We start from the raw sequence: 14,644 nt of genomic DNA on the forward strand, positions 1-14,644 counted from the left end.
TACTTATTAAGGGGAGGTAACGAGGTTAGGTTTTTTGTATTTCTTGCAGCGAAGTATCGACGCCCTCTTACATACTGCGCCAGGCATTCCTCAATGATCAAAAACCTTGACTCCAGTAAAGCAACCGGCCCTGACGGTATTCCAATTATAGTACTAAAAAATCTTCGACCAGAACTAGCGCCCATACTTATAAAACTGTTTAAACGTTATCTTAAGGAGGATTGCTTCCTATCACCCTGGAAAATCTCATCAGTATGTCCTGTATTTAAGAATTCAGGTGATCTTTCACCCCCCCCTCTCAGTACAGGCACATTAGGTCTCCTGTGCGCCATGAGTAAGTTGCTGGAATCTGTGTTAAATAGAGAAGTAATCAACCATTTCAGAAAAAATAACCTTCTGAGTGACACACAATATGGTTTCCGTTCTGCTAGATCTACAGCAGATGTGCTTACAGTTATATTTCATAGGATTAGCGAATCTCTCGACAGAGGCAACCTTTCTAGGGCAATTGCTCTTGACATATCAAAGGCCTTTGATAGTATATGGCATAAAGGTTTACTTCACAAGATCTCCAGCTATGGTATAGCTGGAAATGTCTTCTCAATTATTAAATCATTTCTCTCTGATAGGTTCATAAGAGTAGTAGTTGATGGGCAAAAATCAGAAGCTCACAGTATTAATGCTGGAGTCCCTCAGGGGTCTATCCTTGGCCCAACTCTTTTCCTGATCTTCATTAATGATCTTCCAAATCACATCCTTACATCATTTGTAGACATTTTTGCTGACGACACTACCATCTATGGTAGCACATCTAAGACAGTAAACGACCAAGTTCTCTCCGATTCTCCCTCCTCTGATCTTGATCACGTTGTACAATGGGGAAAGGAGTGCCTGGTTACTTTTAATGCATCTAAAACCAAGCTTCTATGTTTACATCATCAACGTTATGATCCCCATCTGGCATCAATTAAAATAAATAGCTCTCGTCTTGGGGAGGCTCCAAGTTTTGACAAGCTTCTGGGCTTGACCGTTACTCCTGATCTTAAATGGAATACGTACATCAAATCTGTTGCCAAGGCCGCTGGAAAAATGGTCGGATCCTTCTATCGATCCAGTAGATATCTCTCTGCGGATGCAATTATCTATCTATATAAGAGCCAGGTACGTCCAAGGATGGAATACTGTTGCCACATCTGGGCAGGAGCTGTTAGAAAGTACTTGTCCTGCCTTGATAGAGTTCAGAACAGACTTCGTGGCCTAGTGGGAGATGTCCTTTTCTCTTCGCTGCAACCTCTATCTCATAGAAGAGATGTTGCGAGTTTGTCTCTGCTGTATTGTTATTTTCATGGAAAGTGCTCGACTGAGCTTCAATCTATGGTCCTCCCTCGCCAAACTTTCACAAGAAACACCCGACTAGCTGAAAACGCTATCAATAATTCCCCCACTCTTTATCTGTGCCTAAACCTAAATGTAGATTCCATGATCAAAACTTCTTTCTTATAACTGCACGCCTGTGGAATTGTCTCCCGTTTTCCTGCTTTCCAGCTGTCTATAATATGATTGTCTTCAAGTCCAACGTGAACAAGTTTCTGATGAGCCGTTCCACTTAAGTTAACAAATTTACCGAACTTCCATTACTATCGATTACTATATTGTCGTTTTGTACTACTGTACACTCTTTAACCCTTATCCGTGAGTGGCCTCTCGGCCTTGATAAGTGGTGACGTCTGTGTAAAAAAAATAACACATCTAGTAGTGATTAGGCTTAGCATTGCTTAACCAGTGATCTATCGGGAACTAATGTGTCAACGTGACTATGCCGTATAATTCTGTAATAAACGTTTAACAAACATGAATTCGTATTATTATTTAAATATTTAATTTACTGTTTTCATGAGGCAGATTATGCAACAGTGTAAAAAACTCTTGTGTTTTTAATTCTAATGTCTCTCATCCAATGTTGATTGAAACTAATTTTTTTTTCTCTATTGTGCAGTTCTAGGAAAGGCATTCTGTTTAGGGAAGTTGCGTTTAGTTTTAGCCACGGCGTGGGGAAATTATTTACAATGGTTATAGCTGGACGGATATATGTTGTGAATGTTTTACAAGCGGTAACATTAGATTGAAGCTCAGTCGAGCACCTGTCATGAAAATAACGATAGAGCAGAGATAGGCTCGCAAAGTCTCTACTGTAAGTAATCTAATTCCTAAAACTCAATATGTTTGTCTGTCTGTCTCCATATTTTCAAACTATCTCTTCCGAAACTAAAAGTCATAGAGCAGCGCTAGGGATCTCAAATGATTGGATTTTTTTATGGCCCGTTCTTTTATGGGTCTTTATCCGGTTAAAATTGTTTTTAATGGTGCAAAAAGGGGTCAAATTGAAAACAAAACACTTTTTATACATTTTGTACACTCATCTTAGTTAATTTTTAATCAGTTGGGACAGTGGTAACGTCACCAGCTTTGAATGCTACAGTTTTGCTTTCGGTTTCGATTCTAGCTGATGGTACCCAAATACTTTTTTTTTATTTTTGAAATCACGAATCGATAATAATATGTACGAAATCTGGACAAATTATAATATCATATCTAAGCGTATTTTACAACCGGGCAAAGCCAGGCGCTCCGTCCGGTATTAGGTTGTAAGGAAGAGAAAATGACATCAGCTACTAGACTTCTAAATCGGGTTTGAACCCTGTCAAGACAGGAAATGGTGCTCTGAGTTGCTTCTCCCCTAGATATGGAAACAATACGCTACATTAGGATGAATATGATTTTTATATCAATAAAGGATTGCCTCAGGAGTAACATACATTCTAGAACAGTGAAATAAACTAACCATTTTTCCAGCGACATTGGCAATAGATTTGATGTAAATCTTTAATTTCAGATCAGAAGTAAAGGTCGATTCTAGAACTTGAAAGCAAAGTGCTTCCTCAAAACAAGAGCCATTCATTTCAATTAAAAATCAGAACGTTGGTGGTGAAAAGGCACAAGCTTTGTTTGAATGCATTCATAATAATATAATATTCTATTTGTTCCTTTCTTGATTAGCCTGCTGTGAAAATAGATCAAGTACAATTTCTGGATATCAAACTGCTTCGAGAAAGGCCAAATTCACGAAATGTTGCTTTATAACGCCAATTTTGCAACCCTGGACAAGAATATGGGAGTTACCTCCCTTAGATGTCGCCTTGTTTTTAAATATCATTATAATAATATGTGATCGTTGTTGTCATAGTGTGCGAAAGGGACTCATAGTATTTTCGACGTGCAGTGGTTTTTGACCGAAAAAAAAATTTAGCAAAACATTACGTAAAAAATAACAGAACATTTAAAAGAAACATCTCTGCCCTCCAAAAAAAAGGATATTTTTTTCCAAAAGGCGCTTGGATGAAGGAGTAAATTAAACATCGTTTTTTACCATGTGATTTTATTATTTGTATTGAACTATGTAACACACACATGTATTATTTGTATTGAACTATGTAACACACAATTACTTTCTGAGTATTTATTAGTACTTATAATTTATCTGCTTTGGGTCGGTTTGATATTTAAAATACAATAAGCATTATTTTCACAGAAATGTTAATAAACTCATCTTCTCTGTGTTATTCGTTTTTCTGTTCAACAACCTAATTTTTTGAGTAAAAAAACAGAGAGATTTACTTTTGGAATTACCCTCATATATTATAATGAGCACTCTTTATATAAATAAAATGTATACCGTATATTTCCGCGTATAAGGCGACCATCAGATAAGACAAGGTATAAAATTGGAGCAATTTTTAATAAATTTATCATATATCGGTTGTATAAGACGACTGCTAAATCACGAAACAATATTTGTTTAGTCTAGGTTAGAGATTGCAACACCCGGTATCTTATGAAATATTGCTTTTCAACGATGATTTCTTAAGTTAGAGTCGTCTTATACGCCGAAATATACCATATATATACAACAGCTGTACACCTATGTATTACGTATCGCTGAAAGAAAACCCTTACAACAATTTATATACTGGCTGTCCCTCACCGGCGCCACCAACTATCCTTTTAGTTTGGTTCCTTAATTAAGTAAACATGTTTTGACAGTGTAAGTTAACTAGAAAGTAATTTGTGAAAAGTGATTACTTTCATATGACAGATTAAATCCTTACAAATTATTTTCGAACCATCACTGATAACATACATATTCATTACCTTTATTTCAAGTGTTAATTAAAATTCAAATGGCTGACATGAAATAAGTGCTGATAGAATTGAATATGCAAATAAAGTATGTGTCTAAATAGTCTTTTAAATAATTTACATATTCCACAGGTGATATATATATATACGACAGTCAAGGCTCCTAACCATTACGCTAATCGGCGGCTGCTGTGCGAGTCATGAATTAACGATGTTTTGACACACACACACACACACACACACACACATATATATATATATATATATATATATATATATATATATATATATATATATACTAAGTTCGTGTAATTCAGTACGCTTTCATATACCAATGAGTTTTAAGCCAGAAAGAGTTGACTTAAAGAGTAAGATACAAAATTATCATATTTCATAATTGAGCATTTATATACTGTGGAAGCAAAAACAAGACTTCAAACAATGTGTTGATGGCAACAAAAAGTGTATCTCATTTTACGTTACAATTTTTTTCTATGTAAGTCGAACAATTTCAAACATTATATCGTTTGAAAACTTTCCAAAACTAGCATTTCTTCAGACTTTATGAATGAACACATTTTTGACAATAGAGCATTTTTGAAGAGAAAGAAAATGTTTCTCACATGCTTTTCCCGTTAAGGGAATTTTTCATTTTCTTTCTCTTCAAGTATGCTCTATTGTCAAAAGTGTGTTTATTCATAAAGTATGAAGAAATGCTGGTTTTGGAAAATTTTCAAACGATATAATGTTTGAAATTGTTCGACTGGACATGGAAACAATTGTAACGTAAAATTAAATAAACTTTTTTTTCCCATCAACGCCCTGTTTGAAGTCTTGATTTTGCTTTTACAGTATATATATATATATATATATATATATATATATATATATATATATATATATATATATATATATATATATATATATATTTCTGATTACATAATATATACTACCATGTGTACAGGAACGCTAAAAGTGTCACTCTAAAGAAAACGACACAGCAGCTTTAATTTAAAATTTTGAAAAAGTCAGTTCAGGTAACTTTATTATGTAGTAGAGCTGACATCTACTCAATGTAGCTGGCTTCAACCTCAATCTCCGCCACGATACGTGTTTGAAACCGAGAGCATACTTTTTCCATAAGCGCCGCCAGAAGCGGATCAGGATGGCTTTGGTATTGTGGAAGGTTATATGGGTGATATACTCGACGTATGATCAAACGATATAATATATAATATATAATATAATATAATATAATATAATATAATATAATATGAGGGTAATTCCAAAAGTAAATCTCTCTGTTTTTTAAGTCGTGGGAGGATAGGGAAGAGAGGGAAGTGTAGAAAGTCGAAGCACTCCTTCTAAAGCCAAATCTGGGTCTCTTTGGATTTGAGTCCTGCTGCCACACCCAGGATCTGCCAGGGTGGAGTGGTGGTCACCTGATCGCATTAGGTACACTTTGGCGTTGACTTTCACGCTAACTTCAAATATGTGAGATAGCATAATGTAGCCCTCACTTGAAACCACACCAAAGATAATAACCATGGCCGGAAACTTTGTTTTCTTTCATTCTGAGCACGTCTCTGTTTTTTGTGTCAATCCAGCGATTTATTTTTAAGATGCTGGCAAGGGTTCTATTATCATCACTTGGATTGGAAAAGAGCATGAGTTGTATAGCGGTGTATCTTCAATCTCGCTCGTTGAACATTGTGTCACTTTCAGACATGATAGAAAGTTCTTATCGCTCTTGGCATTTGTACATACCTGGTCAACTAGCAAATGGTCTATATCAAACGAAAATGGAATCCTGCCGTCTTTTTTAAGGCGATAATTTTATCGTTCCAGCCTGTATGTAATTTCATATATTACAAGAATATTTAATATTGCATCTACTCTTGTATATTTAAAAACTTCCGTTCGAAATAAAACGTCGTTAAAAGAAAGTTTGTATTATATTGCATAACTGGAAAGTTTGATTAGCTGAAAACATCTGTGAAGAAATTCATTTAGAGTTGAATTTTAGAATAATATACATTTTTATGCACATGCACACACATACGTCTATATAAACTAAACAAAATCAAATGTATTTATAAAATAAAATGAAAAGACAATAACTGTCAAAAGTACACAATCGGAGTTTTGTAAACATTTAATATATAAATATTTAATTCGGCTTCCGCAAATGCAATTACATTGTTTAATTAAATGTTTATCTAATAAATATTTATTGTCTCGTTGTTTCATTTTAATTCAGTTGAGATTCTCAGAAATTAAAGGAGCCCCTTTCCTGGGGCTAAGACTTGATCCCTATGTAGGATACATAGGTATTCGAATAATCAGTTAAAGTTCTTATTACCTCCAAACACCGAATTAGTAAAGCAGTTGAGAACATAATTTTCCTATCCCAATTTGACCATTTAAATGTTATAGTATACCGCTCTTGTGGTGTCTTGGTCTTAATGTATTCCAGAATGAGAATTTATTTGGTCTGGTAGAGTATTCAGCTCCGTGCTATTACTTGAGGCAACATCGCTTGGAGACGGTGCACCATTCCTCATCAAAATGCACTAGCATGAATTAGCCATGCCGGAGAGATCTTATTTCGGCTGTGAATCCTATGTGATTTTGAATATTTAGTCAGGGTTTACTTATAGAAAAAAAGTATCCTCATATCAGGTTTTCCTGACAAACCTCTGTACAGAGAGATGTTAGGCGCTCGAGGATAGTGTCTAGTAGATCTATATAATTAGATTACTATCGCATGCTCACACATACACACACGCACGCACACATACACATATGCATATTATATACATACATTGTAATGAAAAGCAAAATGGAAAAGGTTTAACACATGAAAAATAATAACAAACGAGAAATTGATCGGTTTCGTTCGGATCAATGAACACCTTCAGAAATCCGACGATATTCTTTAAATTTTCTAATAGCGATATGTAGACGTCAGTATACACATAAATACTTCTATAAATGCAAACATAAACACCTACATCAAGGCACAGATATGCACACATATGCATAAACTGAAAAAGAATAGCATTTAAATGTGTTAGTCGGAAATTGAAAAGAGGAAAAGCGGCAAAAAAGCTCGAAAGTAAATGCTTAAAGTATTAAAAATTAAAAAAAACGTGTTGGTGGTGTTGGTTGTGGTGTTGTTGGTGGTGGTGTTGGGAGAAACAAAGTAACGTGTTGAAGGAATCCATAAAAAGCGGCATTCGTTTGATAATCGTCTGCATCGCGTTCGAAAGCCTTTCTTTTATCATCCTTCATCTTTTATCCATTATCTTTTCGCATCATGAATTCATTGTAAAAACTTCTGCCGGTTCACGTCGAGTCTTACATCTATACCGGAAGTAGTCAAGCCGGGGGGAGATTTGTTTGATTGGTCGTAATATCGGCACGCCACGCCCAATCTCCGAACGGCCGCTTCATGACGTCATTATTGTAAAGCACGAGTACGATCATTGCATTTTCTATCGTAAATTTTTAGTTGGTTCAGTTTGCAAATATTTCTCTTCATCGTTCTTTTTAAATCATTGTTTTTATTCATTTTACCACATTAAAAAATATGGCATAGTTTTCTTCTGTTTCTTTGTCGAACCAAATACTTATTTTCGTTTTCTTTTTCTGTCTTCTTTTCCCTAAATTATTTTCCTTGTCTATTGCTATTTCACGAATTCTTCAGCTGCGTTTTTGAACATGCCTTTAAAAACATTTGTTTCTTTCTGAAATTATTATTAATTTATTGTTTTTCGTTTTTTTTCTTTTAACAAAATAATTTCTTCTCCTTTTTCTTCTTCTTCTTCGTTTCTTTCTTTCTCTTCTTCTTTTTCATCTTTCTTTTCCGTCCCTTTCTTATTTTTCTTATTCTTCTAATACGTCCTCTTTTTTTCTATTTCTTTTTTCGTCAGTATATTTATCTTTTTTCTTCTTCATATATTTTTTCTTTTATGTTTTTCAATTTCATTTTTTTCCATTTTTATTAACTCCTCCATCTTCTGCATTGTTATCTATTTCTCTTTTCCTCTTTTTCGTCAATATTTTTACCTTTTTGCACTCCTTTTCTTCTCTGTACATTTCTTCTTTATCTTTTTTATTTTTATTCTCTGACTGCCTTCATCTTAATTTTTTTTTTCTACTTCGTGTTCATTTTCTTCACGGCATTCTTTTTCATTGTTGTCTTCTATTTCATCGTTTATTCTTTTTTTATTATCTTTATTTTCTTTCTTTCTTGTTTTCTTCGAATGTATATTATTTATCTTCCTTAAGCTTCATCTTTTTCTTTAACTGACTGTCTTCTTCTTATTATTATTTTCTTCTTTTTTTCTTACTTTATTTTTCTTAATCTTTTATCGGTCTATCGAATTTTCCTCTTTTTTTCTAACAACATGAGTTCTTCCTTGAACTTCTTTAACATCATTTGTTAATTGTATCTGATTACACTAAAGGCTGAATTAATTCATGACTTCTAACACAAGTTACGAGGTACATTCGATAAGTTTCCAGTGTTTTTTTTCGTATGACCACTTTTGTTGATAGTACATACATGAAACTCGTCCCCTTCGAAGTCATCTCCCCCAGTTGCAATGCTCTTGTTATACCGCTCCAACAACTTTTGGAAGACATCACGGAAGTCCTTTTGTGTGAGCGTGTCAATAACCCTCCTAACAGCCTCTTTTATCGCCTTAATTGTCTTATAACGACCGCCTCTAAAGTTTTCCTTGAGCTTAGGGAATAACCAAAAGTCACAAGGAGTAACTGTCTTGATGCCCATCTTGGTCAAATAGTCTGTTACAAGGATGGAGCTGTGGACTGGTGCATTCGCGCAAATCATCCGCATCTTCAGTTCCTTGTGGATAATTGTACATAGTTCCAATACTTACATCAAACTGTGCACTTATTGTCTATAGACACACGACTGTCCTTATCTATAAAATTCTTTATTTGACTAATTAACTCCGGTGTTCTGCCTTCCTTACTGCTCTCACATTTCTCAACATCCCTCACAGGCCTCCCCTGAATATCTTATGCAACTCAAAAACTAATGCTTGATTCGAGCAAGATGGTCTAAAAACAGTCTAAAGCATTCCATACGTTCCTTCGGCATTTTTACAAAGTTTAACACAGAATTTTACCGCATATAGTTCTTCTAAAGTGTCTCACGTCAAGATTGCAGTTTTGAATTTCACCATCTCTGACAGTTAGGCTTTAGTATGGTGTACTCCCATTCCTGTTGTTACTCGTCATTTGAACCTGAAATCATAAATATAGGTCAGTCATCTCAATAGATGTAGAGCGATAGCATACTGAATTTTCAAGAGTCTACGATAATTTTAAATATCTGCACAAAAGAAAAACGTCTTGAAACTTGTTGAAAGCACCTCGTATTATCAAAGATCGCTTACTGTTAAAAAAATGTATTCGTTTGAATCTGAGTTTCTGTAAATACGCTAACCACGTGAGGTTGACCAAGTCTCAGAAAAAAAGAATTTCCATTCTTCATTAAAATAATAGAAAATATACAGAATTACTCAGTTTTCCAAATTTTTCATTTTGACTTTACGAAATAACTTTCTCAAAGAGTCTGCCAATTCAGTTGTATTACTTTAAGACTTGAGAGTGAAAGAAGCAATACGCCGGTCATGGTTTTGACAAGCAAAATACTCCAAATCCTTGTAGGCATTTGTGTCTTTCAATATCAGCTGATTGCATGTTGTACGTAACTAATGTAAGTAATTATTTACAAATGAATGTAAATTGAAATTCAATGAAACCATGTTTCTTTTTTTCTTTCATTCTAGGAATTGAATACTAATATTGATCTAAACGATGCCAAAGGAAAGAGTTTACCTGCCGTTGAGGTATTCGCCAAGTCACTATGGTTCATGAAGACGCATTTCTTGAGGGCCGTGTCCGCCCATCTCGGTTATGAGCCGCATCCACAAGCTGTGCGCTGGGTCCTGACGGTTCCCGCCATTTGGGATGACAATGCAAAACAGTTCATGCGAGAAGCTGCTTTTCAGGTAGGTAAACGCCATTTTCTCTGTATATTGAAAAATACACACTCTTAAAATGATGTATGTTAATCTGAATGGTATATTTCTCCTACATTTGGTAGGATCTTCAAACTAAAACTGGACATTTTAAGCAACAACTAAAAATGGAAAAAGTTGAAACTCATGGAAAGGGAATTCCTCGTGATATTATAGACTGCTCCCTACTTTCCCACAGCTATGACCACCGAGAGAGATTAGCATGAAAAGTTAATAACAATAAACGCACCCATTGAAATTTAGACTGTGTAGCTTTCTTCTGTGAAGATTCTAGCGTATTCGGTAGGTGGGGCGTGAAGCGTAGCTCATAATTTGCAGAAATTATAAAAGAAATAAACAAGCATTTTAAACAAGCTACCTTTTTAAACACGTATTATTGCGTGTAAATTAAGATCCCTAAATCTCTCAAAATTACAATTCCAACTAATACTAACTCTCTTAGGCCCGACGCCAATCTGTCCTTCGAGGGACGTTTGTGTATGTAGCATTAATATGTCTACGTAGTTTATAATAAATATATTTTATACTACTCCGTATCTCGACGCATGTATCATGCTGTTGAAGTAAATACTGGAAAACAAAGTACATACAATCTATGCTCGCCACTTGCCAAACTTTCACGGAAAACACTTGTCTAGTTTAAAGCACTATCAATAATTCCTCCCACTCTTTATCTGTGTCTATAACTAAACGTGGATTCCATGAATAAAGATTCTTTCTTAGAACCGCCCGCATGTGGAATTCCGTCTGAATACACTATGGATGTCTTCAAGTTCAACGTAAAGTCCCTGATGAGCCGTCCCCTTAAGTAATCCAACTTACCAAATTTTCACTACCAGTGATTACTACGCTATTGTCCCAAATGGTTACCGTCCCCTCATTTATCCTTATCCTCGATTGGTATTAATGCCTTGATAAGAGCTGACCCCTTTGTAAATATATATGGTGGGTGGACTCTACCATCGATTTAAACGTATGAGGTTCCACCACAACAACTAAGTTGCTCGGAAAACTACACAGATGATTTGTTTATAGTGATAAAGGCTTTGTGTAGAACCAACCACACTTCTTAGTATTACTGATAACCTTTGTCGTTGCAGTATACCGCAGATTCTTACATCAGAGTTTCCTTCTCCTAGATGAATGTCTTAACAAAGACTCGGGGTGGATCTCTCCCAGTGAATTAAATGCGCCCCCAGATACAAGCCTGGAAATTTATATATATATATATATATATATATATATATATATATATATGTGTGTGTGTGTGTGTGTGTGTGTATTGTGCTAACTCTTTGAAGAATATTGTTGAACTGTCATCCATATGCTGATTTCTCCATCACGATTGAAGTACATCAGGAGTCGACCCTCTTCCTGTTGCTCCTCCTTCTTTTCATGGATGCCATCACCAATTACCTGCACTTGCATTTGACCTTAACAATCTTGTATACTGATGATATTCTGCTCGCCTTGAAGAGAAAATTTTACCTGAAGCAAGTCCTGTCCTGGAAAGACAGTATAATATTCGACATGACTCCAAAAAGACAGAATATCTAACCATCAATAAAAGCGAACATGCCCTTATTCAATCTTTCACAACGGCAGGCCTACTAATTTCATGACTCGACACTCAGCGATGTTGTTGTGTGCAAATCTGCGATTTGTTTCAAGTAGCTAGCCACCACCACAATCCGCTGTTATTTCAAGATCAGTGATTGTCTAAAGTGGAAGATCTACCGGATTGTTGTCAGCTCCGTTCGCTTTATGAAGCTCAGACTACTTACCATCAACGAGGAAGGCGGAGCGAAGACTTGCTGTTTTGGAAATCTCAAATGTTCCACTGGATATCTGATCAACCACGTCTACAGCACTATACCATTGCACATTGGGGTACAAGACCCAGACTTGTTAGGCATACACTGAGGGCCAACGACGACATTGTTGCCAAATTTTCCGTTGTGCCGTAAGTCACTAGAAAGCGACCGAGAGGAAGGCCGATGATAAAATAGGCAAACATCCTGCACAAATATATCTGTATAACCGAAGCAAGCCTGTGATTGTGTCACGTGGAGCACACCTTCTTTGCGAATCTCGCTGTAGTTCTCAATTAATTCATAAGAAAAAGATCAGTTGCGTTGATTTGTGTATTAGGGTGTTCGGTTCAAGTTCTTTCAGTAATACGGTGCAATTTTCATGGGCAACCTTGGAGAAAAAGTATGAATCCATTTGAAATGCATATATGGATGAACTAGAAAAATTCTCTTGGTCTTGGTTGGGTAACTAATGTGTAAGAAGGAAAACTCCGAAATAAACACCAATGTTTTACTGCGTATTCCGTTATTGTTTTTATTTGGGCTGGTGAATTTCTGTTCCCTTTTAGAGTTTTTGATAAGGTGCAGAAATGGATATGCGATTTAGGCACAAACTTATCTTCTTTTCTGCAATTCTATATCACAGACGCAATGACGCTAGTCTCAGTCTTTTCTATAAAACTATTATGGTATGTGTTCTTCAGAATTGCTACTTTAGTTTCGTTGGTCCAGTGGTCGCCATTAATTCACTGTTTTGATACGTCATTATAATGAAGCTTCCTATTCCAGTAACCTTTTTTTTTTTCAATAACCGAAAGCTTGTGGAACTCTTTTCCATGTTTACTGTTTTCCTCCTTGGTATTTTCAAGAAAAAGTTCAAAAGCCATCTCCGGTCTTTTCGATAACCATCGTTCGTTATATATATATATATATATATATATATATATATATATATATATATATATATATATATATATATATATATATATATATATACTTGACTTCAGGAGGATTTATTATTGACAAAGTATATCCGAAACATGTCTGATTATCTTGTTCTCATTTTGTCTGTTTTCGCTCGTGTGTTGTGTTAATATATAATTGTTAATTTTTTTCTAGGGTGGCCTAATCACTAGTAAACATAGTGACCAGTTGTTGATAGCCTTGGAACCAGAAGCTGCCTCACTCCATTGCCGGAAGTTGCCCGGTAGCACATTCGTTGGTTGTTCCCAGCCAGAAGGTAACAAGCCGACATTCGAACCGGGAACAAAATATTTAGTTGTTGATGCCGGAGGTAAGTTCTATGCGCACCCTCTGAATGTATATTTTTCATAGTTATAGTAATACCTTTTTTCTCAGTATGAATAGATGGACAATTGCCTCAACTCGAGATAATAAGGACTCTAACATATCAGAAATTATATATATATATATATATATATATATATATATATATAATAACAGTTTCTTTTTATATTTTATATTTCTGTGCGTTAATGAATTTTTTTTTTACACGGCACTTATCGAGGCCCGGAAGCCACTCAGGGATAAGGGTTATTGCAAGTACAGTACGTTAGTGTGGAGATTTGATGAAGTGTTTACTTGAGAGGACGGTTCATTAGGAATTTGTCCACGTTGGACTTGAAGACATCCAAGTTGTAGTCAGGTGGGAAGCAGGCAGACGGAACAGAGTTCCACAGGCGTGCAGTTCTAAGAAAGAATAAGAAATAAAAAGAAAAAATATATAAACTTTTATATATTTCACATTAATTTTGTAGACACACACATGTGTATTTATAGAAATAACTTGTATGTCTACTAGACACTATCCTCGAGTGTCTAAGATCTCTCGGTACAGGGATTTGTATAAACAAGTGCAAGTAAAACCTGACTAAATATCCAAAATAAGATAGAATTTGCGGCTCACATAAGATCTTGCTATGGCTAACCAACGATGGGTTTTACGAGAAATGGTGCACTTTCTCCAAATAATGTAGCTTCAATTAACAGAAAGAAACTGGATACTCTACCAGACTAGATGAATTATCGTCCTAGAATCCAGAAACACCAGGAGACGACAGGAAAGGTATGCATTAACATATTTGAATGGTAAATTAAAGAGAGAGAAAGGGAAAATTATGTTCTAAACTTCTTTACTAACTCTGTGTTTGAGATGTAAAGGTAATTAGTTTTTTTATAATTGTAAAGAAAATGAGTATCGTCTTTGTAGTATTGAATTTTACTATCCATTTCTAATTCATTCTACTACAGAGTGGAGACCAATTTAAAAGGATTTATTTGTTGCTTCCATTTATCCGCATGGCGATAATAAATATAGTACCATCATCTGATATATCCATCTCGAGGGCAATTGCATCACAAAGCACCTTTATGAAGACCAGAAATACTAAAAGTCAAACTATCAACTAGTGCGATACAACTGAATCTATGTGATATCTTTTCGTGGTACCTTTATTAAAAAAACAAATTAGAATATGAGATAGCTCGAAGAAATTCGGCGAAGTAAATAAGTTATTATACAACGAGATAATCAGCTGT

The 14,644-nt window shown here is 35.2% G+C and overlaps 1 protein-coding gene across 1 annotated transcript in view; it reads left to right on the plus strand.

The window, feature by feature from the left end:
• LOC145277597 (heat shock 70 kDa protein 12A-like) overlaps positions 1–14,644 on the plus strand; it is a 150,993-nt gene that overhangs the window by 122,108 nt on the left and 14,241 nt on the right. The window contains exons 2-3 of the mRNA XM_080129113.1: positions 10,023–10,244; positions 13,205–13,379. Of these exons, the coding sequence (XP_079985239.1) occupies positions 10,023–10,244; positions 13,205–13,379 (397 nt within the window). The remainder of the gene's footprint in view (positions 1–10,022; positions 10,245–13,204; positions 13,380–14,644) is intronic.

Source organism: Euprymna scolopes, chromosome 6 (assembly GCF_053919585.1).
Source record: "Euprymna scolopes isolate OS-2025 chromosome 6, ASM5391958v1, whole genome shotgun sequence".
Taxonomy (NCBI): Eukaryota; Metazoa; Mollusca; class Cephalopoda; order Sepiida; family Sepiolidae; genus Euprymna; species Euprymna scolopes.